General features: G+C 41.3%; 1 protein-coding gene across 1 annotated transcript in view; it reads right to left on the bottom strand.

Moving 5' to 3' along the window:
• LRRC1 (leucine rich repeat containing 1) overlaps positions 1-26,043 on the bottom strand; it is a 70,590-nt gene that overhangs the window by 26,751 nt on the left and 17,796 nt on the right. The window contains exons 3-4 of the mRNA XM_035543123.2: positions 13,745-13,823; positions 10,515-10,604 (exon numbers count right to left, since the gene is read on the bottom strand). Coding sequence (XP_035399016.1) covers positions 10,515-10,604; positions 13,745-13,823 — 169 coding nt within the window. The remainder of the gene's footprint in view (positions 1-10,514; positions 10,605-13,744; positions 13,824-26,043) is intronic.

Here is a 26,043-nt window from a genome sequence, read left to right as displayed (position 1 = left end):
ATGAAAAGAAGAAATGTGAAAAAGCAATAATTGAGAACAAAACTACGAGGAATAAAGTAGTCTGTAAATGCTGGAAACATCTTTCCTGAGCACACCTGCCAGGATTTCGGAGAGAAACTCACAACCTAACATGTTCAACAGAAAAGGATGTACCTAGGGAACTCTGCGAATACTCCTTTATGTCAACTACCCTTCCAAAATAAAGCGAACAGTGGAATGAGCCACTAACACTGGGATTAAAGCACGGTTTTGTTCTTCCAAAGCAAGGCTATTTTTACTTGGATTAATTCAAAAAAAAAAAAGCCTCAGTAGCAACATATCCTACAAAACAACCATTTCAAAAGCAGATAGATGACTGCGGACAACAACAACGCACTGCAGTAAGCAAAATACTATCAACTGCAGTTACAAAAAATAGAACACCACAGAAAAAAAGACAGACACATTCCCTAATTACCTTGGATGAAATTGCACCTTTTTCAGCGTATCCTATACGTTAGATACTCTGTATTGTAAAGTTATAAAAGACAAAGCTGAGAAGAGTTATGCTGGTGCTTTAACACCATAGACAGCCGTATCATTCTCCTACTTAAGACAACAGAAAGTCAGCCCTAAGACAACATTATCTGCCCCAATTTATCTCACCCCTTGCCACAACAGGACTAGAAGTGCTCAAGCCCTTGGGTACACCAGCAAAGGCTTCTGAGGAAAGAAAGGGGAAGCAGTGACACTCATAGTATTTTCTTATGAAAAAGAAGCGGAAAAAAATAGAAAGGTGGAAAAAGCTGGGAGAAAATGAAAATGCAGGATGAAAGGACTAATATGAAAGCTAATGTTCTTAATAAAAAACCTGAACAACAGCCATCTCATTTCATTAGCAGAAGCCTCAAGTATTTCAATCCTATGTGAGGAGCACGACACAGTTGAGCACATAGGAAAAGTCAGACATTGGGAAATAATGGAGCAAAATCGCATGAGATGAAGATATAAAGTACTTGCAGAAATGCAAGGCCCCATTTGCACCTTTCTAACAGGCTTCAGCTGGTTGTTGAAATGCAAAATCCTCAACGCAGTTTTGGTAGCAGCAACCTATAAAGAACGACCTTTTCCTCACATTAAGATTGCAAAGAGAAGCAAAAGACAAGCAAGTTGGCATGGTCCTTGTATTTATATGGAACAAAGGCAAGTCCTACGCAGTAAGGATGGTTCTGGGCACAGAAAGAGTCACCAAAGGGCCTACAATAAGCAAGGTCCATTATGCTGACAGGAAAAGGAGGAGTGGCGATCTGGGAGATGCTTTGAGCTCTGTTATCTTTAATAAACTCTGTAGCCTAACACATCACAGGCAGTAAGAGGAATGGTTTCATTCTAGACTTCAGAAACAGTACGATTTCAGAATTAATCTGTCGCAATACTCAAGGCATTCAGAAAGAGTTGGGAGAAGATACAGATGAAGAAACTATGAATTTCTTCTCTGAAAGCAGTAGTACCATACAGGTGGTTATTTTATCTGGGAATGATTTCTAAGAATATGCAGAAAACTCTGCTTTTCAGAGGCTAAGGTAAGAAACACAGTAAAGACTTGGTATTGGTCTTGGTCTGGTATTACATTTTTTTAATGCAGCTACGGCCATGGCTACAGAACACAGTGTAAGGACACAGCATGCAAAAGTGTGACGACTTCTGCTTTCTGGCTATTTCCACCAATTCCAAAGGCTTTCAGCCTGCTGGGCCAGCACCTAAAGGTTACTGTTACCTTGATAAGGTCCTGCCCCTGCGCCTCTACACAGCACATACATTTTGAAACATCCAGCAGGACACTGGAGTAGGAAGGAAAGGCGTGTAAACTTGGCAAATCAATTTCCTTTTTTGAGCAGATAAGGAGTAAGCCAGTCTTCCTGCCTGACAAGGGTCTTCTTCCAAGAGACGAGAGGGTAACTGGTACTCTGGCAACGGGAAACAAGATGCATGAAACGAGGTGCACTGAGATACACTGCAGCCCATTCCCGCGTCCAAAGGGGACACGCACAGCCCTGCCCCAGGACATGCCGGTTACGTGTGACTCGTCACTCACCTGACAGGATCCCATTCAGCTACTCCCATCCCACGAGGCTTCTGGCTGCAGCCTGACAGTTCACTCAGAAGCTGACGTTTAGCTGGGTTTTTTCCCAGGGAAACGACGGGGTTAATCAGGCGCTAGCCAGCTCTCAAGTACAGCTTACACCTCCGGGACAGGCCCCTGTCCTAGGTCACTCCCTGAAGAAGTCTCCTTCACTCGCCCCCTCTTCCTATGAGGGCTGCAGAAGCCTGGCAAGACCAAACTCCAAACTCCAGCACCTAAATTATTCACTGAAACTCAGAGGGTTTCTTGAGCTTAAGGACATTTCCAACACAAGAGAAGCAATATTACCTCTGTAGGGAATTATTACGCCTCTCAAATTCCCTAAGTTTCCACTAACACGTAACCATGCACCTCCCAGTGCATGTTTTACCCCCCTTTTTTAGAAAGCTAAAAACACCGTATACTTATTTTCCTTCCAGCTACTGCTTAATACTGACATAATTAGACAAAGTTATCATGAAAGAACCTTAAAATTTATAACCACTGTATGGTAACCTACAGATAGTATAGAACTGCAGCTAGTTTCCTTTCTAGCTTAAGCTTAAAGTTGTTTTTTTTTTTTTCCCCTTCCAAATATCAGTTTAACCAGTGTCTCACCTCCTTGTTTGGTTCCCCTTCAGTTACAGAAACCTCCTGTACAGCGTGAACGACAAAGAATTTTTGCAAGACTAATCCAACAGAATTTAAAGAGAGACCTTAGGCCCACATCATGCAATAAGGGAGAGTGCTTTTTGCAAAGTCTTAGTTACTGAATCCTACAAACTCCTAAGTGAGCCAGAAACTACAGCATGAATTTATTTCCTAAATGAGGGCACTTATCCTTTCAAAACATGCTATATTCACACACACGAGGTCCTACTCTTTTACCTCTGAATGTAAGTGCTGCTATAAAAATAACTGCAAAGCAAGGTAGCTAGATTTCGTTTTGATGAAGCTGTTATTACGTCTCCTCCTCAGCAGGCCTGAAGACCACTCTTCCAAAAGTCACCTTCGGGACCATTCACCCCCCTCCCCTCTAAAGGCAAACCAACTTGAAGCAACTTGCATCTAAGCTCAACACTATTTTTTCCTCTTAAGTTTACATGTATAATATACAAGGGAAAGGCAAGTGAAGTTGGTTTCTGTTTCCCCCTCGTCAAGGGTGAACTTATGAAGGGCTGCCAGGGCTTCCTTGGAAAACCAATTTTAAGTAGGCACAAAAGAAAGTAAAGTTGATTATTTTGTCGTCCTAGACTTAAACAGGAAAGACATTGAAAGCCAGAGGAAGAGCATTTGAATCATTAGTTACTTGTATCAAACTGTTGATACAATTAATTGGCTCGTAAAAGAGCTACAGGTCTGCCACAAGGGAAAAAAGAAGGATAGAAACATATCTGTATCTTATCAGCCACTAACTGGAGGAACGACTAAACAGACAATTCAGTACAAGTCGCATCCAAACTTTAGAAAAGGAGCAAAGCAGTACAGCTTATGAACAAGAAGCTCCTTAAATCTGTAACAGAGGTAGTCTAAGCTGCTAACTAGGAATAGTTTTCTACATAAGCTTGTTTTCCAAGATGCTGTATTCAGTTCTCTCTCACACACAGCAGCGAGCATGGTCCAAAAGACAGACAGGGAAACTGAACTCAGTCTGACCTTCAAAAGGGATCATTAAGAGATAAGAGAGATTTGTAATTACAGTACAGCCTGTTCAGTTTTGAATGCTTTCTTCAATTTGCTTATATAGATTACTGAAACAATTTGGGGAAGCTAAGCCAATTCACTATTACAACAAGATTTCATTTTCAAAACCTCTTCCATTCCACTCATGCAACAGTAGTTTCCCACTACTTAACCAAAATTGTGTATTTTTATTTACAAAAAATAATTGCTAAATATATGTTAAGTGCTTCTTCCTTGTACAGCATACAAGATGCAGCTTCTCTTATTTAAAGGCCAGATGGTACCGCACTCACTATTCCATTGTTCCTGAAATAAACTTTCGAGTTCCTTAACGTTCAGTTTTGCCATTTAGCAAACAGCTGTGATTAACACCAAACACTCCACCTACTCAAACTGTAAATATTACTTGTCATGCTAAATTCAGAGTGAGAACTTCTAATACTATATATAGTCAGCCTAGTCAGGACAACTACAAATAGTTCTTCTATGTGTTTGCAAGATAAGCCTCCCGACTTCTGTTATCATGTAAGACCATATTATGCTAAACCTTAATATTGTCTTGTTCCAGACAACTTCTAGAGCTTTTCACACTCTGTACAATGCTGCCAGATGTACAGTCTACACTTGTGACGTTCTAGCATACACTAAGAAAAATACAGCCAAAGACTCGCCCAGGAATCCATTAGGAAAATAAGGATACTATTCTGATCTGCTTCTGGACCATCTGCATTAAGAGTACTGTCCCTGCCTTTGAAGACCTTGTATTCTCCTGCTACTCCTATTCAGACCAACATTAAAGATTCTGAATTCAGAAGTTGCTGAAAACTTCTAAACATCTAGAATTAAGAACATATATATTAAAAGACCATGCTCAGCAATTTTATTTCCCTAACATGAAATCTCTGGATACTTGTGGTTCTGTGACTCTTGAAAAGCACACCTATAACACATCTAACATTTGTTCTGCTCTCTCCATTACGTTCATTTGCATTACGAAACGCATATGCTAGCTGCAGACATCAAGAGGAAAATTTCTCTGCTTACCTGGTAATTCCCTCTCAGTAGTAAGGCCCTCAGATCCACTCAGCCCGCTTGCAAGCTTGGGGGTAAACCAGACTCTTCAGTCATTGGCATCAGAAGAATATCCCTCCCGTCTAAAGAAACTCTCACCTCCCCATTTCAAAGGTTTCTAAAGCCAACATGAAGCTACTCTACTTTCTTGCATCACAGACTGTACAGTTCTCTGAAGAAAGGGCTGCAAATCACGGGGACGCTACAAATCATGTCTTTGTCTTTTTCAGACACGGGCAAGACAGCTGAAAAAAATGGTGAAAGCTAAAGATTGGATAAGAGAGAGATGTTTTGTATACTGATGGGCAGCAGGCCTTAAATCATAATTTAAGCACAGTAGTAAAGCTACGCACTTTGCTTCTGCCAGTAAAGAAAGTTGTACTTTCTGATTTTGCTGTCCCCATACAGTTTGACAAAACTAAGTCCTTTCAGCATGAAATTAATACTTGAATGTTTTTTTTGGTTAGTGCAGATTCCTTCCGAAGCACACATCTGAAAATCCAATGCTAGATTAAACATCAGATACTCACAAAGTACTTAAAACTAGATATTTGGACTTCATTCAGGCCAAAGAGCCATAAATAAACAAATATACAATGGTGACACAATCTGTCTTCTTTCTAGAGGTCAAACCATGAGAGCACAGCATGAATCTCTAAGTCCCCAAATCTTTGTTGGCAAAAAGCCAACATCACTCTGTAGGATGCGGGGAACTAACCCCAAAGCCAACACTACTGAATGAACACGTAAGGACAGAACGTGCTCAGGACAGACGTGCACCTGATTATCCGTATCACTGTAAGGCATGCCCCAGGAAGGCTTACATGCAGGTACAAAGAAACACCCTGATTTTTGAATTTCAGGAAAAAGTTATGCCCCTGTGTTCTGGATGTTAAGTAAGGAGCTATTGAAGAAAAACCCTGGAAGCAAATGGAAATTCCTAAATGCTACCCATGGTGGGAGGAACAGACTACACCTGCTCGTCGGACAGCTCTGCATTCACAATCCTGGTGCTGCAGAATAGGCAGGGAAATTAGACTTACTTCATTAGGCTGAGAAACACTGAAAAAGACACTCCCACTAACAGCTTAAATTGTATAACCTGTTTCTCTGAATGGTTCAGCTAGATAACAGGACAACTCCTGTTCCTATTCAACTAATTATTAGCTTAAATATCTCACACGCATTAGCATTCACTGTTCTACTCCACACCATGAGTTAAAAGACCGCAGAGAAACACTAAAAAAATAGCATTGGTAATATTAAAATACCTAGTGTGTTACCAAGTCTCAAAGCAGAGCACAGCAAAAAGATCTGTGACACGCTAAAATTACAGACAAGGCACGGGCTTAAAAAAGAAATGTTTTTATCTGACAAGGGAAAACTTGTAGCACATGTACCAGCACTGGATATGCAGATTGAATTGGTCACACAGAAGAAGACGAGCTGATGTACACTGAGTTTGGCTGTGTACAAGCAAGAAGACAAAAGGGAATAGAGAGGCATCGCCTATGTTCTTCAAACGCCCACCTGGGAGCCTCGTGTACACTCCACTTTGGCAACACAAAGGAAAAGAAACATTCGGAAGGACTGCGCAGGAGAATTCTTAATGGCACAATAAAAATATAAACAGCAATTTTACATATCAAAAGCTTGAATGAATTAAGATACTCACCTGAGACAGTGAAGCTGATCATTGGTATTCATCTTACACATCAGAGCATGGGAAAACTGGAGTGAATATCTGGAAGACTCACTTCCACCAAACGCTCCCCACAAGTGAAATATAAGATTATTACCTACTGTCAGGAAGAACTTCTGAACTAACCTCTGAAGTACTGCTGTTTGAAAAAATGAGCCAGTGCTTTTGCTGCTTTCCTCATTTAATGCAGGAGGGCAAATCTGTGGTGCCACAACATTTGAAGTAGGTAGTTTAATGACAGATATATATATAGAGAGAGATATATATATCTATGTATTCATTAAGTACATAGTGATCGCTATACTATACTAAGGTGAATTAGAGATTTCGCTGGCTGTATTAGGCAGTTTCCCAGACAAGATTCTAAGACTTCAGGATGTTTTTCCCTACGTTTCCACATACTCTGGTGGCCACAAGACCAGTAGCAAGCACACGGATGTCAAGTTTTTCCCGAAATAAATACAGCTGTAGTAGAGTAACTCACCAAATATGTACTTCCTTGCTCACTATTTGACACATCTCACAAAGCACATAGGCCCAGCGTACTCCATCAAATAATAACATGGATCATTATCCAAAGCACACAGGAACGCCAGTAAGGCATTTGCAAACATCCAAACACCTGGAAGAGCCTTTTTTGGTCTCTTCAGCCATAATGATGATAAGCATTATCTTCTTTTTAATACCCAGCATTTTGGGGGTCCCAGAAAGTGCAGAAGAAAGAGAACAGACAGGGAAACAAAAAACACGAGTATACAACATTTAGAGAATCCACCGAGTATTTCACTGCTTTTATCAAACATAAGGCAGTCAACGGGACCATCGAATTCACTTAAATTATGGTTTCACACTTAAAATAAATGATGAAACTTGTGTGAACTAAAAGAGGAGAGCTGCACCTGTTGGTAGCTAGACAGAAAAATAATAATTTATTATTTATAGATGTAATAGTATTCAAAAATGTTGGTAAAATTCACTCTCAGTGGAAAAAGTCATGTAAGGACTTTGTGCTGCAGTCCTAATTGGCTACAAACAAGACTTCTCAATCATTTCCAACTATAATTAGAATACCTTTCTCTTCATCACTGATGGCTGAAATTCCGTAGTCTGAAGGAGCGAAAAGACAGAAAAGGAGCCCTACTCTTTTGTTACTGGTCAAGACGTGAGATGTATTAAAAAAAAAGAAAAGTCATTGGGTAGGATTTAGGTCAGTTCAATGTACTCCAATGCAGATCAACATTCCCCACCAGACTTCAGGAACAGTTACATTTCTGTGGGATATGTCAGTAGTTTCCCTCCTGTTATGTTAATATTCTTCTGAGTTGGAAAAGCCAAAGCTTACTTTTGAACTGCCATATTCCTATCTATTGTGAATACCTGATGAGCCAAAGAGAACAGCCCAACACACTTCTATCTGCTTCTTTAAGCATAAACCTGACTAGCAGAAATATCTGCTAAAAAGAAAAAAACACACCTGGGTTTGTATAAATAAAATATGCATATTCTTAGAAAGCTATCCTGGGTGTATTTTTCAGATCAAAGCAGGCCTATCAGATCTGAATAAAAGTCTAGCCCTCCAGGAAAATTCACCAGGAACACCAAGACAAGCATGATTCTTCCTGAAGCAAGTGAAGATCCCTGGTTTTTCGCTTCAATATTGGGAACTGTACACAGATTTTGAGGGTTATACTGCTGTATTCTGCAACAGCTCATATAAGGTTGAAATAGTTTCGCTTCATCTCCTTGGACTACTTAGGGATCAAAATTTGGAAGATTATTACACTTATTTTTGCACAGCTGAACATACTGACATCTCTGCAAATGCCTGATATCCCTATATGAACCAAAATTGTTTCTATTCGTTTGCTCCAAAATAGAGCCACACGATCAAATGACAGGCAGGGTAAGCAAGGAGGTCGAGTCACAGTAGGCAGTGACCTGTCAGGGAAGCCAGTGACCTTCCTCCAGATATTATTTGCAAAGCAGCAGTCCCCCTTATATTTTGGGAATTGTTTGAGCTTGTCATGTTTCTTGTATTCATTTTCAAAACCAGGCAGGATCCAGAATTTTATCCCTAGGTTTTCAGTAACCGAGAAGTCCGAACAAGCCTGTTCTTAGCTGCCAGTGCTGAGAAAAGCTGCAAGAAAAGTTTTGTGAACTTTTTATAGAAAAGAAAGAATGTTACAAAAGCCCCAGCCCGTGCAATTTTTAGTAAGACTTTGCCGTAGTCAGTGGGCACACATTAGCTGTACCTGTTAGTGCTTGTGGAAGGTTTCAAAAGGTATTTTCTACTTCTGTTGGGCCTGGTGCCAGCTGACAGCTTTCATATACACGGGAAGTGGCTAAAGCAGTACTGGTCTGGACTTGACTACAGTGCAGGAGCTCTTAATAAGATCCCTTCTGGAGGGCTCCTCTATTTAGAAACGGTTGGCTTTTAATGATCGTTAGAGACTATGCTAGCTCCCCAAAGAATCCATGTTAAAAGTCATCCACTTTATGAAAGGATGTCCAAGATTAATAGGCTTCTACTGTTACACAACTCAACATCCAAGTTGGACACAGTAACCAGAGAGAGGGAGAACTATCAGGTGCTGCAGGAAATTTCTAATTCTCTAAAACGGTAAGTTTTCCAACAAACGTAATAAAGTTGAGCTAAAGCACAGATCTGATCTCTTCAGTTCAGTGGAAGCTATTTCTGGAGCTGGAATAGTGAGCTAGACTATTCAGCCTGAAAAAAAAAAAAAAAAAAAGACCTGGGGGTATCATAGAAATCTACGAAGTCAATGGCAGACCAAGAGCATAGGGATCAACTGTTCACTGTCTCTTCCAATACTAGCAAAAAAAAGCAGCCAGACAGGTGGAGTCAGGCTCAAAAACAAACAAACAAAGGAAAACCAATGCAATGGGTAATAAACTTTTGCAGCTATTTGCCAGGGGCAAATACTAAAGATGTCTCCATAAACTCAATGAGAAACTGGACTAGTAAGTGGAAGAGGGATTCATTATTGCTGCCATTAGACTAACCACAATCCAAAACTCAGGAAATCCCCTGAACCAGAGGATGGTAAAAGGAGTAATCAAACACACACTTTTCTTCTTAATCCTCACTAGGCATCTACTTAATACAACTGGAGAAGAAAGTTAGGCTAAATGGGCCCTTAAACTGAATGAGCAAAGCCACTCTCACCTGTTTAATTGAGGAGACACGAAAATGCCTTTTCTCCTTCAAATCAGAAGAGCTACTCTTCTCTCCACTGAGAGAGAAGACATTCCTGTTTGCGAGTGTGGATGTTTATTACAGTCAAAATGAGACAGACATGAAGTACCCCTTACTTCTCATGTGCTCCACTTTGGAATTCTGTCCCTGCAATCACGCTCTACTTTCCAGAGCTAACAAACATCTCAAAAGCTTATCAAATTTCACCTTAAGAGCTGTTTTGTGAGTTTCCATCTCGACAGTTCCCGCTGGAGTTTTTTCAGAAGCAGATTGCTGCTATGATTAGGAACCTTCTGATTTCCATCCTGATCATGGCCAGCTTTTACCCGTTTGTTCTTGTGCCAACACTGTCTGGTTCTGAGCTAAGCTGCAAGCTGGCTGACATGTTTACAATAATGGATCAATGGCCTTTATCACAGCGAAGGAAAGTAAAAGGTCAATTCTGCATCATAAAACACCTATTTAATTCTGCATTTAAAAATCCAAGTTGCTCCAAATCCCTGAGAACAGAGCATAAGCATAAACATACATGATTCAGATTCTGCGTTAGCCTGCTAAAGGTAAGTGAAAATGCAAAGTGATTTTTTTAAACAGATCAATATAAAGAAAAAAAAAGCAAACCTGTAAATAATTGTATAGGTAATCACATTATTTACAGTTATACTAGTCATTTATACAGTAGATATAACAAGATAGAAAAAGGAAGATACCAATAAAGTTTAAAAAAAGAAAAAACTTACTTCCCAATGTTTTCAGGTAGTGCTTGCAGAGAGATGTCATTTACTGAAAGACATGTTAGATTCTGTAATTCAGGAAAGCTTTCGGGCAACCTATGGAGATATTAATTCAAGTCAAGGACTTCCAATGTAAGTATTCACATTAATATAATACACAGCCAAAAAAGAGAACGTGTAGCAGAAAACTAAAGTCTATTTAGCCAATGTACACAGAAAGGGGAGGAATGCATAGACTCCAGCATGGCTCCCAAAAATTCTAGGGATCATAGTAAAAAAAATAAATAAAAACATGGCTCAGGGACTTTAAAGTTTCCTCTGTGCCAAAGTGCAGGTAATATCTGTCTCCTGACTCCGCTCTTCCCTGTCTCCAATTTACAGCTCCAAAAAGCCATATGACTTGAGAGCATACAAGGCATTTCAATAAATTTAAAATTAAATAGAAGAAAAAAACTATTGGTATTATCCTGCATCACCTATATGGTAAAATAATCAAACAAATTAGTTTCATGCATGTACATTCCGTTGCCTACATGCTTACAGCAGGGCCATTTTGTGTTAGCTACTAGGCTGTTCTTCAGCTGCTGCGTTTTGAAGAAACAGTCTGTTTGCTATCAGGACAATGTTCCGTTGTTACAGCACTCCACGTTCACTGCTTCACAACACAACAGCACGTAATCCCTCTCCTCTTTCACTATAAAATGCAAGCATATGCAAAATGCTCCCCAAGTCCCAAAGCCTTTTGGTTCAACATCGTTTTTCTGCAATGCTTGGCTTCCCCCTGCTCACTCCGAAGGATCCCTGCACCCCTGCTCTCTGGCAGCCAGGGTGCACCAAGCAGCTCCGCTCGCAGTGCGCAGACACAGGAGACAGGTAGGGTAAAAGCAGTGGTGATGCAGGGGAGGAGAGGTCCTTTGCTCAGCCGGCCACCTTCTGCATGACCCTCAGAGCCTGCAACCTAAGCTCAGGCCGTAGCATTTGGTTTGGTTCCTGCTCCCCACGTCCCCCAGCTCCAGGTACACGGTGCAACCTGCAGACCTCTAACAGGAGACGTGGTGCGCAGGCAAACAGCTGCACGTGATGGGGAAAGGGAAGCAGACAAATGACAGTAGGGGGACTTCGCATGTGCTCAACCCCGTACTGCACTGTCATGTTCTGTACATTACTAACAGAACCCACTTGGTGTCTCTACAATGCGAGCTGTACACCCCCCTACCTGTACAATAGTAGTAACATGCTTGGAAGCAGCAGTTTTACCATTTAGGCTCTAATACTCTTAAGACTAGAGTTAAACGTTCTGATTATCTATAGCATTGTGTATATCTATTGTGGTCTTCTAGTCTAACCTACAAAAATGGGCCTCCTTTTTAATATAAGCCCCAAAATCATCTGAAAGCAGCTAAAAAGCAGCCAAAAAGCAGCCACTTTTAATACTGCAGATTCATCAGCCAGTAAATTTGACAATGAGGCAACGTACTGTATTAGTGGAAGGGCATTGATTGGGAAGATCTCTGACTGGCTTTTAAGCTTAGTGAAAACAAGAGCAAGAATCAATAGCTTAAAAAAAAAAGTTCTAGCATATCACACATAAAAGGAAATGAGTGCTAGGCTTTATCACTCTATCTGGGCTAATTAGTGCCAAGACCTACATGCTGTTACACAGGTAAAACTGAAATTCTGGACCTCATCATAGGAAGCACCAGGCAACCGTGTGTAAACAGCTTCTGTTATCTCTGTTTTCTAACTTACTAGGTTGCTTGGAGTGATATTTTCCAGGACACACACATACTTTGGAGCCACTTTATCAAGAATTTTTAAAGTTCTCCTGCAAGCACCAACAAAGAATGATGAGATCTATTTCAACCCCATTAAAAAGCCTTTCAATTCTTTTGTTAATTCCTCTCAGCTGAAGTTATGCCTTACAGATGCTGTTGAAGGAGATCCATCGCTTGGGCCTCAGGCCTTATTCAGTGCACAAAATGGAGAACAACAACAGCTAACATGCTGCTACTTTTTTTTTTTTTAATTTTATTTCATTACCATGAGATGCAGCTCTGTGCTTTATGTACAGCGCACTCATCTCTGGGAAAAGGCTGTTCAGTGAGCCTCATCACTTTAATATCTAAACACCAGTTCAGCTTCAGTTTGCTTTACCAGATTTTTGTGGTATTATTATCCTCAGTATATAAATGGGCTACAGAGGCCCAGGGATTAAGATCACAAGTGTCCCTTTAATGCTTAGAGATCCAAATTTCCAGAGAACTTAGAATGCACTATGCGCTATATTCAAAGCGCAGCTCTGAAGAATCTCAGCTGCCTATGTGGGAGAAGCTGTCCTGCAAAACCGCTGCAGCGGCTTAAGATATTACAGACACTCAGCTGTTTGTTACCACTCATGCACTCCAGCCAGCCAGCTAATCATGCAAGTATTCCCAGCCTATCTCAGCGCACAGCAAAGCAAGTCGGTTAATGCCCACTGTGAATACTCCGGCTTATGTGAATTGCTCAGCATCACAAAGGAGCTCTGTGGCACAGGCTGGTTTAGGAAATCATTCTCCAAATAGTGTTCAAAGGCCTTAGCTGGCAGATCACCTCTTCTCTTCCTTGCTATCTCCAGTCTCATTTCACTATATAAATTCCAAATTGTCAGCAAGTGGAACAGAGAAACGTAAACAAAGCTCCTCTTCTGTAGATGTGTGTAATCCCCAGGCCCCAGTTCATCAGAACACAGACCAGGAGCTGCAGTAGCAGCCACCAACGTATGCGGTACATTTTTGCCACATGTTACTGCATGTCACTGTGTCCCAATTGATGGGAGAGTGATGAAACACTAGTCCAAGCTTTAATCATTAGAAAAAGCCATTATCTGCAGCGGCTGATCTATTCCAAACTGTCAGGCACCTGGGTTTGTGCCAATGCATTCATGCTAACCATTGCCTTATCTCTCCCAAGTATGAGCGTGGTTATCCTACGCATTTAAGAGGAGAAATGAAAATTGAGAGAATCAGATTTACATTTTTCCTGGTTGGCTAACAAATTTCATCCCCTCCCAGTAAAGATGCACATCGCTTTTTAAATCTGAACTTTTGCTACAATCACTGCCAGAGACAGACGCTGTTGGCAAGATTTCATAGAGATGCTAGATCACAATTTTTAAGGGCTTATTTAAAATTGTAATTGTTACAGCAAGATTGTAATTCTGGTATGGCAAGTACTAAGAAGAAGGTGGAAATTACCTAGTCAGTGGATTCCCACTGAAATCTGCTACCTGTAGTGCTTTGCAGAATGAGATGCTTTCTGGTATTTCAGGAATATCTGCAGAAGAAAAAAAGGGAAAAAAAACAAACATCATCAACAACTGTACTGCATCTACACTGAAACTATTGCCTCATTACATTCAGTAACTTGCTACTGCAAGGAGTTATCTTGGTATCTTTCAAGACATTTCAACATGCAAGACTGTTTCATGTCCAAGTACTCATACGTCAAATGAGAGCAAGAGCAACCAGCAGGGCAGAGCCATTTTGTGCTTTTTCAAATCCCATTTCCCTCTCCTGCTCCACATGCTTTTTACTGAACCTAAACTACTCACCTGTCCTTGAACCGATCTTTATCAGTCTCTGTCCAGAAAATAAATAAATAAATAAATAAATAAAAAGATTCTCCACATCCTAAGACTGTTCTAAAGAACCAATTAAAGTCTGAACCTCTTGTAATTTGATCAATACACACCCACAATCTGTGCTGGCAGAAAGTACAGGAGGAGGGAAAACAAGGAAGGGAAGAAGAGAACATGCAAGTCTCTCTACTCATAACACACACATGGGAACAGAACCAGCCTTCCTCACAATAAAGACAGTTAATTTGAAAATATTATTCAAATTATTCAAACAACAGGTCCCAAATAAGAGCTAGCATACTACTTCAAATTGCCAGAAATTTGCCAGAAAAGAGATATTTCTGTGTCAAAACATTTTTTTTCAGGTATCTTCAATATTACACATTTATCTAGCGAAGCTCGTCAATGCTGTCTTAAAAATAAAATGCTGTTCTGGGCCTCTTACTTCCAGCTACATTTCTATGAGTAGCCTGTGGGCCCTCTGTGTAAGTCCTTGTTTATTGCCATCAAGATCCAGCAAGAATGGAACAAATATGCTTGGTTTCCTTATTCAACAACTTAGATTGTTATGATTCACTTGGAAAGGAATTCAACAGAAAAGGCGGTAAATCTTAAAATAAAAATCAGTCTTGTGATCAGGTTTTCCTATTTCCATTCTTTCTACGGAGTATTACATCTATTCCCTCTCCCCTTCCTGCAATTCTCACCACAAATAATACTTCAGGAAACGTCTTCATAGATTTTCCTCATGTAAGTAGCACCACTGACTTCAGCAGCCATCAGTGACCTAAATACGCTTAAAAAATATTTGGAAATTAGGTCTCTTCCTACCTAGCTGAGTAGCTCAGAATTGAATGCCTATATATTTCATTCAGCTCTTCTCCCCCTGAGCAGCGTGATGGGAGGCACAGGAGGAAAGTACCTGCTCATCAGGCTCCATCTCCTGCCAGGTCATCTGAGCAAATGCGCTTGTTCTGACTCATTCCAACTCAGAACTGGATCCCAAACCAGCATGAACATCTCCCAACCCCCCCCCCATCACCAGGTGTGAATGGTCAGTGAAGGGTTGGTACAAGAACATCTCCTGGGAACCCTCTTCTGTTTCTTAAGTGATTGGGAAGGGCTGGAGGGACGGAGGTGGACAGGCACCACCCAGTGGGTTTCACTGCATCCCAAGTGGTGCTCTCTGAAGTGCACGAGTCATGCCCTTCTCCCAAAGGAAAAATAAACTCTATCACAAACCCTAGTGCTCCCTGCATATTCACCAGGCACAGGTCTGAAATTAGCCTAAGCAGTTATAAAGCCTAAGCAGGATAAACGATTCCTGAAGTTTACAAATAGCTCTGGAGTGGACCATTTCACCAATCCCAAAAACACACTGTGCCTTCAGATGATGGATCCGCTGCGAGCATTACTAAATATCAAAACAATTTATGAACAACAGAGATGAACATCCACAGTGCAGCACATGGAACAACAACAAAGCTGCTCTTCCACAACACCAAACTGCAGGGCCAAAGCCACTCAGTGCAAGGTTTACATGAAGTGGTACGCAAGGTACAAAGTTCATTTTATGGGGTGGTGAAGATATACTCCTTTTAAAACTACACAAAGCCTAAGGTCTGCCATTGGCACCAGCTCTCCCATACAAGAAAACAGATTATTTTAGAGACAAACTACTGTCAGAGATGCTTTATATCTCTCACAAAACTCCTTCATAACAACTTGGATACCTAAGGGTAAACATTTGATATTAGAAATCCAGTAACGGCAAGATAAATCATAGAAACACAGAATGGTTTGGGTTGGAAGGGACCTTAAAGATCATCTAGCTCCAAACCCCTGCCATGGGCAGGGACACCTCCCACCAGACCAGGTTGCCCAAAGCCCCATCCAGCCTGGCCTTGAACACCTCCAGGGATGGGGCATCCACAGCTCCACTGGGCAGCCTGTGCCAGTGCTTCACCACCCTCTGAGTGAAGAATTTCCTCCTAATCTCTAATCTAAATCTACCCTCTTTTAGTTAAAGCCATTACCCCTTGTCCTATCACCGCACCCCCTGACAAAGAGTCCCTCCCCAGCTTTTCTGTAGGCCCCCTTTAGGTACTGGCAGGCCTCTAAGGTCAGAGTGAAACATTAGGTGAGGCCTTTAAGGTTAGAAAGGATGGGTAAAACGTAGTCCTCAAATCAGGGTTTAAGAAGAGATTGCTCCTCTGTAGCGGTTCACCTCACAAAAAGACCAGTCTCTCCTGGCAAAGGGCCATGCAGGAGCCTGCAAAAACAGGCAGGGAGCTGTGGTGTCATGGCTCAGACACCTATACAGGGGACATCAGGCAGAGGAGGAAGCAAGCCTCGTGGTCAGACTCTTCAAGCTTCTTCATGGGTTTCGCTAATCCACGCCCAGCCAGAATACATTTCAGTGACACAGTCGGTGAGCAGATTCTTCACCAAGAACTTTGGAAGCAGCCACAAACCTACTTCAGAAGGAGCCACAAGAGCTGCTGAATGCAAGGGAGGGACACCTGGAACGAGCAGCCTGTGTCAAAGTGCCACGAGCACACCCATCTCTGCTGACCTTTCTTCTCAGTCAAAAGCTCACACTTTGTCCCTACCATAGGAAAGGACTAAACAGCTATGAATATTGATTTCTGAATAACCATAAGGAGGAAAAAAAAAGAAAAAGAAACCCACATTAAGATTGCCAGATTAAATGATGAGGGTGTGATAAATTCTGTGATAAAGTGATAAACTGTTGCAACACATGAAATACTTAAAACTATTTGCATGCCGCTAATACTCCAGAAAGTAAAAGCACTTAAGTCATTGCAGGGACGGTGCTCTGTCTGGCAAAGCAGATGGCAAGTGATTTTTTTTTTTTTAAGAATAAATAAATAAATAAAAAGAACACCAAAAAAAAACACCACCCACACGCTCATGTAAAAAGCACTCACTTTTAAAAGGGTGCTCTAAAGGAACTCAAACAGTACACAGACCTGGAAACTTTCCCCTTCCCTATATGCGATATATGAAATCAAAACAAAATCAAAATTGCACTTACAGACACAGACAGCAAAGGTTTTATTCATTCCAATCCTCGATGCGAGCACTGTCTGTATAAGACTGAATTTACACTAATGGATTATTGACGACAAAGGTCCTACATACACTCAACAGACGTTGGAACCTCTACCTGCATTGCAGCAGTGCGAAACACCGATACTGAGAGCCCTGTTTATCAGCACTAAGTACAGAAGTTTGTCATTCACTGTCCATTTATTCCTCCTACCATCCTCCTCTGGATAAAATAGCTGGAAATTAACAGAAAAGCAGTGGCTCACTTCTCCTATTTTTTAATATCTTTCTCTCTCTTCTTACCCTCTGCCCCTCCCCACATCAAAATTATACTTAACATTAGCCTTAACTAACATCAGCCTTAACTAGTTCAGAGCAGATCTTTGTATTGAACTACAGGAACCCATGTAGTGTTTGTCACTGCCTTATGAGTCCTCAAATGGACATCGCTATTTTGAAGCTTCACAGGACTCTAAATAACTTGTGTCTTTGCAACCAAGCCAGTGTCCACAACTTTTATACATGCATATATGCACAAAGAAACACACCCTTCAGATATAGATGCACACTTGCTGTGTGAATCCTTCTCCTGGATTAAACAAAAAATAAACCAAAAAAAAGCTCAAGTAATTATTTGAATCTGTTTTGAAAATACATATATATATATATACACACACACAAAACGTATAAAGCAGAATATAAACTTAAATTTTTGATGATGACACAGTTTCTGAAACTAATCATACTACTGATTTCCTCTACCAATGTGTGGTTTCATTGTCATACTGTAAATAATTTCTTTTCTACTACTATATAATGGGCTACAGGGAAAAGAAAAAACAACAACAAAATACGTTCTCAAACCAAACTATTTTTATACCCTCCTTGTTTTACAAGGCTCAGGTATTATCTACAATAACAGTTAAGTATCTGAGCTAAGTAAAAAATTACTCCAGCATATGATACTACTTGCAAAAAAGCAGCATGGACACTGTAGCTTGTATGTGTTTGCAAATGACAAAATCTGTTTTGAAAGTAAAGTGTGCCTTCCCAGCCTATTTATTCCAGACTATGAAATCATTACAAGAGCAGAAATCTTCAATAAGAAAGCGTAATGGATACAAGAAAAAAGGGAAATACCACCCCCCCCCCGCCACGATACCTTCACTATTCTTTTTTCTCCTCTACCTAACAAAGGACGGACAAAAATTGTGCCTCTCTTTGAGCTGAGTTTCATTATACTTTTAGTAAGTAAAACATGGTTGAAAAATGAAGATTAAAGAAATTTATCAGGCAAAACACAACCGAGTTATGACACTATCACTACATGGGAAGACAACTATAGCATTGTTTTGAATAAATGACCTCAGAAGAAAAAAAGGCAAGAAGCAGTTTAGTATATGACAAAAATTCTGGGGTGATTGTTATAGCAAAGGAGATGATCGTCCATAATAGAAGCATTGGCATAATCAACTGAAATGCAACACAGGATATTAAAATACGTAAATAAGTCCTTCTGTCTCTTGACGGATTAAGCAGCTTTTGCCATTACTGTTTACTACTAGATTTTGCTACAGACATTATCACATACATCTCTGCCAATATTAGAAGCAATAAGGTTGAATGCTGTTCTTGCCACTGCTGGATAACCAACTCAAATCCTACTTAAATATCTAGGATTCTTCTAATATCACATACTGACGAATGCTCCACATTTACAGGATGCCCCAGATGTTCTGGCATACAGATTGTGCAGCATTGCTAATAATAAAGCTATGAACCAAGCATAAGCCCTGTGACGTATGACAATACAAATACAGTGGCAGCAAAAAGTCATGCCAGCAAAGTAGATGAAAAAAAAAATCAAGCTTGGCAGTCGTGTACATAAGAGGGTGTATACATATATACACACACACACACATTTCCGCTCAAGATACCTCTTCAGATATTTATCATTCTAGTTTGCACAAGAACTTGTGGTATCAGGTAATGATCTTTCAAGCACCGTACACATGACTTAAGAATCAAGTGTGATACTAGGGAATTCTGTACTGCCTGAATGAGAAATTATTTCCAAATATCCTTTTGTTTGGTGCTAATCTATATACGATGAAGATTTTTACAACAGTAACATGCCTCAATCCCCTTTCCTTCTCTTCCCTTCCTCTGACGACTGGGAAGGTGAGGGGGAGGCAGCCTTCATTTTAAACTGATAAAACCTTTCGTATGGAGCATTTTTACAGCATTTTTCTATAAAATTTCAAAAAATATATATTCTTTTCTCTACCAAAAGCCTACATGTCCAGCATTCTTTACATATTCTGCAACAGAGAACATAATTTCTGATGCCTGGTACCTAGGCCGCAGCCTGGCATGATGCCCTGCCAGGAGTGCTGCACGCCCCCCAGCAAAGGGAACCCCACAGACTGGCCTATAGGCTGTCAGAACAGAAGGCCCACACTACCTTACGTACCCTGCATAACGCTTAGTGATTGCTAAATCATTACTGTATTGAAGAGTTTATGCCAATTTTTTGCCCAGTAAGGCCACTCCAGACTATGAACCAACGCAGCACTATCCCTCAGGGGACAGATAACCAGACCACATCCAACCAGTTTGATACATGGAAGAATTTTACCCCTGCCTCCTCTTGAGTATATACTATAGTGTTGTATAATATGCATACATGCACACATTAAAGGTCCAGCTAGCCCATTAAATCATGAAGCACTACGGTGCTTGAGGGATTCAGGAGTCTCGAGGCTCTCCTGTCATTTGCAGGGGGTCCCTGCTGCCATCCATGGCACAGAGGCACTTGGAGAAGCCTGGCTTACGTGGGCTGAAGCTTGCCCTCATAGAAGTCCTCCCTTCCCACTCACCACCTCCTCCACCTTCTAAACTGAGGAGGAAACTATCCACTTAGTGAAATGCCTTGCAAGAAGGAATTTGTGCTGCAAGTATTTATTTGTCTTTGCAAAGGGCTCTTCAGCTGCAGAGCCCAGCTGAGGAGGTTGGTACCTCACAGAGGTCACCATCACGTCCCCCACCTCTCCCAGGGCAGCGACCTGTGGCTTCCAGGGGGTCTGCTTCCTCAGGGGGCTGGAGGAGGGTTAATCCCCCCTCTACTTCCACTCTGAGATCATGGCATGCACCATGATGTGTCAGGCTTTCTCCTTGTTTTCTGTTCCAAAAGCCAGAAGGTTTTGCTGCTAGCCCCGAAGGCTGAAGTAATCAACCTCTTTACCTAAAGTGTTACAATTTCTGGGACAAAATGTGACAGGAGTCGTTGTTCTTGCAAAGACTATTATGATTAAGTGGCTCTTGTACAGGTTGTAACATTTTCCTCTTCAAACTCTAAGGCGGAGGATACACAAAGAACAGATTGCTCTTTTAAGAGCCGCCTTCACAGCTTTACAGAAAATATACAAACAGGTTCAGGTTGGGTTTTCTCAACCAAATCCCTTACCGTATAATTAACAAGAAACTGAAGTGAGGCAAGTATATCCCTTCCTCTTCCTCCTCCTGGTTTCTGTACGCTTCCCTTTTTCAAGGGAGGAGTGGAGCAGGAAAAAAAAAATGTTCACAAAAGAGCATTTTACAGATACATAGATAGTAGGCATGTTACTTAAGAGGCAACTGTGTAAAGAGGCAACTGTGTAAAGACTTAAAAGTGAGCTGTTTTTTGAATAGCTAGCCTGTGGTAAATCAACAGCCCGTCCTTCTCAGCTGCAGAAACAAGCACAAACATAGGATCACGAGCTGCTAATTGTAAACATAAGGAAAAGGGCCAGGGAGAAAGCTCAAAGATTAGAGCACAGGGAAACAGCAGGTCCAGGTGAACTAAGTGGAACAGCCCGAGTTCAGCAAGGAATTTGGGTCTTCTATATCTTTCAGTAGCACTTAACCAAAAAGAGAGAGAGTTAAACAAGGCTAGGAGACATTTTTATGAAGATTTCTGTCTTGGACTTCAAGGCTAGCAAGAATTAAATACTTAACAAAAGAGAAAATATAGCATTCTACCTATGAAGCTGTGGATGACAGATACTGTGTAAGCATTGCAACAGCGAAGTTGCACTTCTATTGGATCAATTCTTCAGTAACTTTATGGTCATCACATCTAACCTTCCCTAAGAAAAACCCCAAGTAACACTGGAAAAAAAGAGCTAGCAAAGCCTGTTTGCAGATTGTAATCTAGATTACAGATCATAAAAATGACAAAGAAAATTGAAGTATTTAGTTTATGTCACTCCCATATGAACTGATGTTTAATGCTTGACCAAAGGTTTGTTTCTAACTCTTTCCTGCTGATTTCAAAAAAATAAAAATAAAATAAAATAAATAAATAAATAAAAAATAAAAAACTTCAAACTCATCCACAGCCTTCTCTTGAATTTGGATGAAGTCAAGTACTGGGATGAAAATTGCTAGATATGTACACATGTCATATGTACATGTGTACATGTACAGCATGGTTCCCCTAGAAAAACAGCTAAATCTGGCAGAATATGCCATGATAGAAAAATCACTGTGTTGCAAAAAATCTACTTTTCTACAATCCATTTACAAATAACACCTTCTAAACTTCCCTAATTAGATCATTCCACCATGAGATTTCACTTATCTTCTTTCCCAATCACAGCCAGCACTTGCTGTTTCTTTTCTTTCCCCTTCCCTGACAGGCTTTCTTCACTGACTAGGTAGGGTCTTGTCTCTCTCACCTTGCAAAGCTCACCTCCTCCTCCTGCAACTTACAGACATCACATTCATCTCAATTTTAGCGACGGAGATTCACAAATTCCAACTTGCACATCACTTCTTCAAAGTGAGCAAGAATTTCTACATGTCTATGGGGTTCAGCAGTGCTCCACATCTGAAAGCAGTTTGCAGTAGATGTTTTTCTTCCCCAGTACTCTTCTTTGTGTATCGATACCTAAACTTCACATTTAAAACATGAAGATGATACTGTGTTTTAAACAGTATCTTTAAACCAACTTCAAGAGAGGTATGGGAGATAATACAAAGAAAATATGTCACTAGAAATTAGTATTAACATACACACAACTGCCAGCAAGCAACCACTTGAAAGAGTGAAAAATTGTGTTTTCTCCTAGTCTACAACAAGGGAGCCTTACCTTCCTTAGTGCACACACAAATACAAGTCACTAGCCTGACATAGGCTAAGGTTTTTCATCACCTGCGTGGTGTTTTGCCACTACACAAGCAACAATATCTCTGATGGGATATCCCATGGTTTTCAGGTGTTCACATTGAGTGTTACAGTGAGAGCATTCATAGGATGCTTTCTTGTATCAGGTAAGAACCATCTACGGCAGGAAGTGGAGAGCAAGTCTTTAAGTGCTCACCTGAACAGAGAGCAGTTCTGAAGGTGAACAAGAAGCCTACCAAATCTAGCAGCCATATATTTTAACAAAAAAAATATCCATTTGCAAACTCTACTGCCTCACCACACATCTTGTTTCCCTCTTTTTCTTTCTCATCCACCAAGCAAGTGTAAATTTAAATGTACTTCCCAGCAGTCTGGGTTTTACCATTTACTGCCAGCATTGTACCAGCACATTTGTGATGGGGCAGCTGGTGCCAGACTGAGAGGGAGATGGCTTCATGGAGGAGGTCTCGTTCAGATGCTAGAGAAGCGCAGCACAGGCAGAGAGAAATCTGAGGTTAGACCAGAGGTCAAAAGGCAGCATCTGGTAGATGAGGGAGCGTAGCCTGAGTGGAACTGCAGGACAGGATCAGAAGCCTTAGAGTGCTTCTGCCTAATTAGCTTATGTTCTCACTGTTAAATGGCCGGGTCACCAGCCCAGGCTGTACTGAAACAAGTGTTCAAGCCCTTTCCTCTCAGTCAGTACTTCTAGTCTGAAAACACTGGTTATCTTGCTTTTTTTGTGGGGATACTTACCCATTTTATGAGCAGAAGGAAGATAATTCTAGAGAAGGGATGACAGGTATGTATTTGATAGCAGACAGCTGAATTAAAAGGGAAAGCATGGGTGTGCATGCTGCAATACAAGCGAGATGACACTGAGAGAAAGTGAAGCACGGATTACACACCACTCTCCTGCTGCATTAACTGACTGACACTCTGTACATCAGCTACGTGTGCTCCGGAAGCACCCTAAGGAAGCTTTAAAATACTTCTTTGAATAAAAGTACATATCACGCAGCATGCAATGAATGTGGTGTTCCGAGGATGACTAAGACCTGCAAACAGACTTTTAATTAGACTGTAAAGCAACTGAAAAGAATAAACTTTTCGAATACAAAGCAGTAATATCAAACTGCTTGCAACTGGAAATGGAGTTTAAATATTGCTGCTCTTGATTTCTGAAACTACAATGATAACTGAAGACAGTATCAACTAAAAATGTCCAAGTCTACAAATATAATGCATTTTGGAAGGAGGAAAATGTAAAATAAGGCTCACTGCATTTGGGACAATGGCTTGCAGCTGCCAGAAGTTGACCTGAGGGATGCTAGGCACTGGTCAGACTGTCAGCCTTTAGCAGCAGTAGCTCTCTCCTTACACTACAGCGTTACTACTATTTAGATGCTTCTGAGGAACCATTTCTACTCCTAGGGTAATCCTGAAGCAGCATATTTATCGTTTGTGAAACATGCAATTATTTGCACAGAAACGGTAGCATATTTGCCATAATGAGGCAACTGTGTTGAGACAGGATTTTTGGAATGCAGATCCTGATTTCATGACACTTGTATCCAAAGCAACTGTACTATCTGTAGTCGTGAGCTCAGTTTAACCAGAAACTGCAGAAATAGGTAGTAACTAATATATAGCCAGAGTCTACAGTAGGTATCCAAGCTCACACATTGAACTGAATATTATTATTAAGTGATATCAAAGCAAAGAACCGTTTTGAGATTCTGGTACCAAGCACCATGCTGAGTCAAATATGGCTTGACAAGGCCTGCCCACGCACAGATTTCTTTAGTAGCTGCCACAGCAAACCTGTCACTCCTCGGTTCACCACATAACCGATCACAGCTCCACGGAGACCGGAGTCAGAACAGAACCAGCACAAACCCACTACAAAGGTTTTAAGAAGAAAAAATAATAATAATCCCAAACTCCACACTACATAAATTACTAAGAGAAAGTATGTGGGGTAGAAACTTCCTTCAGACAAAAATACTACAAATAAGTTAACACCTGTGGGGCGTTTTAAGGAATATTCAACGTGACAAAAACATATCAGTGGAGTCTAGAGGATTTAATACTTATCAAAGGCAAACAAATAAAAACACATTCTTGTAGAAGAGGGACAATAAAAAGGAATGCACCACGTCTGCAACAGTACAGCACACACATGGCATGCATAATCCCAAATATCAGCATGCATTACGTTAACTACAGAAACTTCGTGCTGCACCCCTCCTGTCTGGAAGAAGCTACAAAACAAGAAAAGCCATTAACATTTTAATGAATCTGGGATGGCAGGGCCCTAAGCTCTACGAACTTAGCCCCCAGGGGATTCTGCGGGTGATTTTGCAGAAAAGGGGGTGGGGAGCCACTGCAGGAAACCTCTGCGGGAGGAACAGCATGGGCAGCAAGCAGCCTGCTGCACTTCCAAGGGAGTTCAAACAAGAAGCACTGGAGTGAGGGAAGCTCAAGCGCAGTGCCTGCCGAGGCTCCAAGGAAAAGCTGCAGAAATTTCATAGCATCTTTCTTCCTTGGGATTGTACTTTTCTCAATCACAGGGTCTTCAGAGACTGAGAGCTTGTCCTGAGTGCCGTGGGAAAACAGCACACGCACATTTCTTATTCTGCCTAGAGCAGGATCTCTCCTGTACCACCCAGAGCAAAGACTTGCTCTGAAACTCGATGCAAAGCACAGGAGCCCTGCCCAAACTACGTATGTTTGCTTCAGCAACCCCAAGTTCACCAGCGAGGTGAGAATCCTGGACGGGATTTACCTAACTGTGGGGAGGCTGAGGGAACCAGCAGACACCTCAGACACACAGCAGTTGAGCAGCAGAGTCCCGTGCCTCAGAAGATGCTACAGGGAATACTCCTAGTCTCAGACACACTCTGCCAGCAACCCAAAAGCTCCAGCATCCGCTGTCAACGTCCCGTAAGTCAGCTTTCCTCAGCTTCAGACCCGGTACATCAGCTTTTTGAACAACCTGAGACCTAGGGGCAGAGATAAAGTGCATGCCAAATAACCTTCAAAGTGTTCACCCTCGCTGTGATGTTCATTCAGCACAGCCTTCCTCTGCCCCCGATATTCCCATCTTCGATTCACCCATTCAGCCTTTGCTCAAATACCAGCCTCATCCGGACTAGAAAAGCATGGTGGGGATGCTTCCTATGAAACCTACACATCCTCACAGAGGAGTAAGAAATAGCATCAATCAAGGAAAAGTTGAAGATCACATGGCTCCTAGCCTTCTCCAAACCCTCTTCCTTCTGCACTCTGCTGTCTCGCCTTATTGTCACCAGACCTCCCCCACGTACACCACCCCACAACAACAGAACATCAAGTTCACACCTGCTGAAGATTCTCAAGTTTTATTTTGAAGGATTTTTGTAGTCCTATATTCACTTATTAACCAAAAACTGCTTAAAAGATTAGCTGTAGCACATTCTTACCACAGATGAACGCGTCTTGGGCATTTTAAAACACTTGGGAATCTAAGAAAGCCACACTCCAAGAGTTTCCCCGTTCATTTTTACTGAGGGCCCATGATCTAGAGCTACACTTAGAGAATGTAACGCTGCACCGCACAGGCATCCAGAGCTGGCCCCGAAGGGTCAGCAGGGATCCCACTGGAGGGGAATCGACCCACCTCCAGACACAGCTCCTCG

The sequence above is a fragment of the Cygnus atratus genome, chromosome 3, assembly GCF_013377495.2.
Source record: "Cygnus atratus isolate AKBS03 ecotype Queensland, Australia chromosome 3, CAtr_DNAZoo_HiC_assembly, whole genome shotgun sequence".
Classification (NCBI taxonomy): domain Eukaryota; kingdom Metazoa; phylum Chordata; class Aves; order Anseriformes; family Anatidae; genus Cygnus; species Cygnus atratus.
Note: the sequence above shows the minus strand (reverse complement) of the source record. Positions and strands in the feature narration are given on the sequence as shown.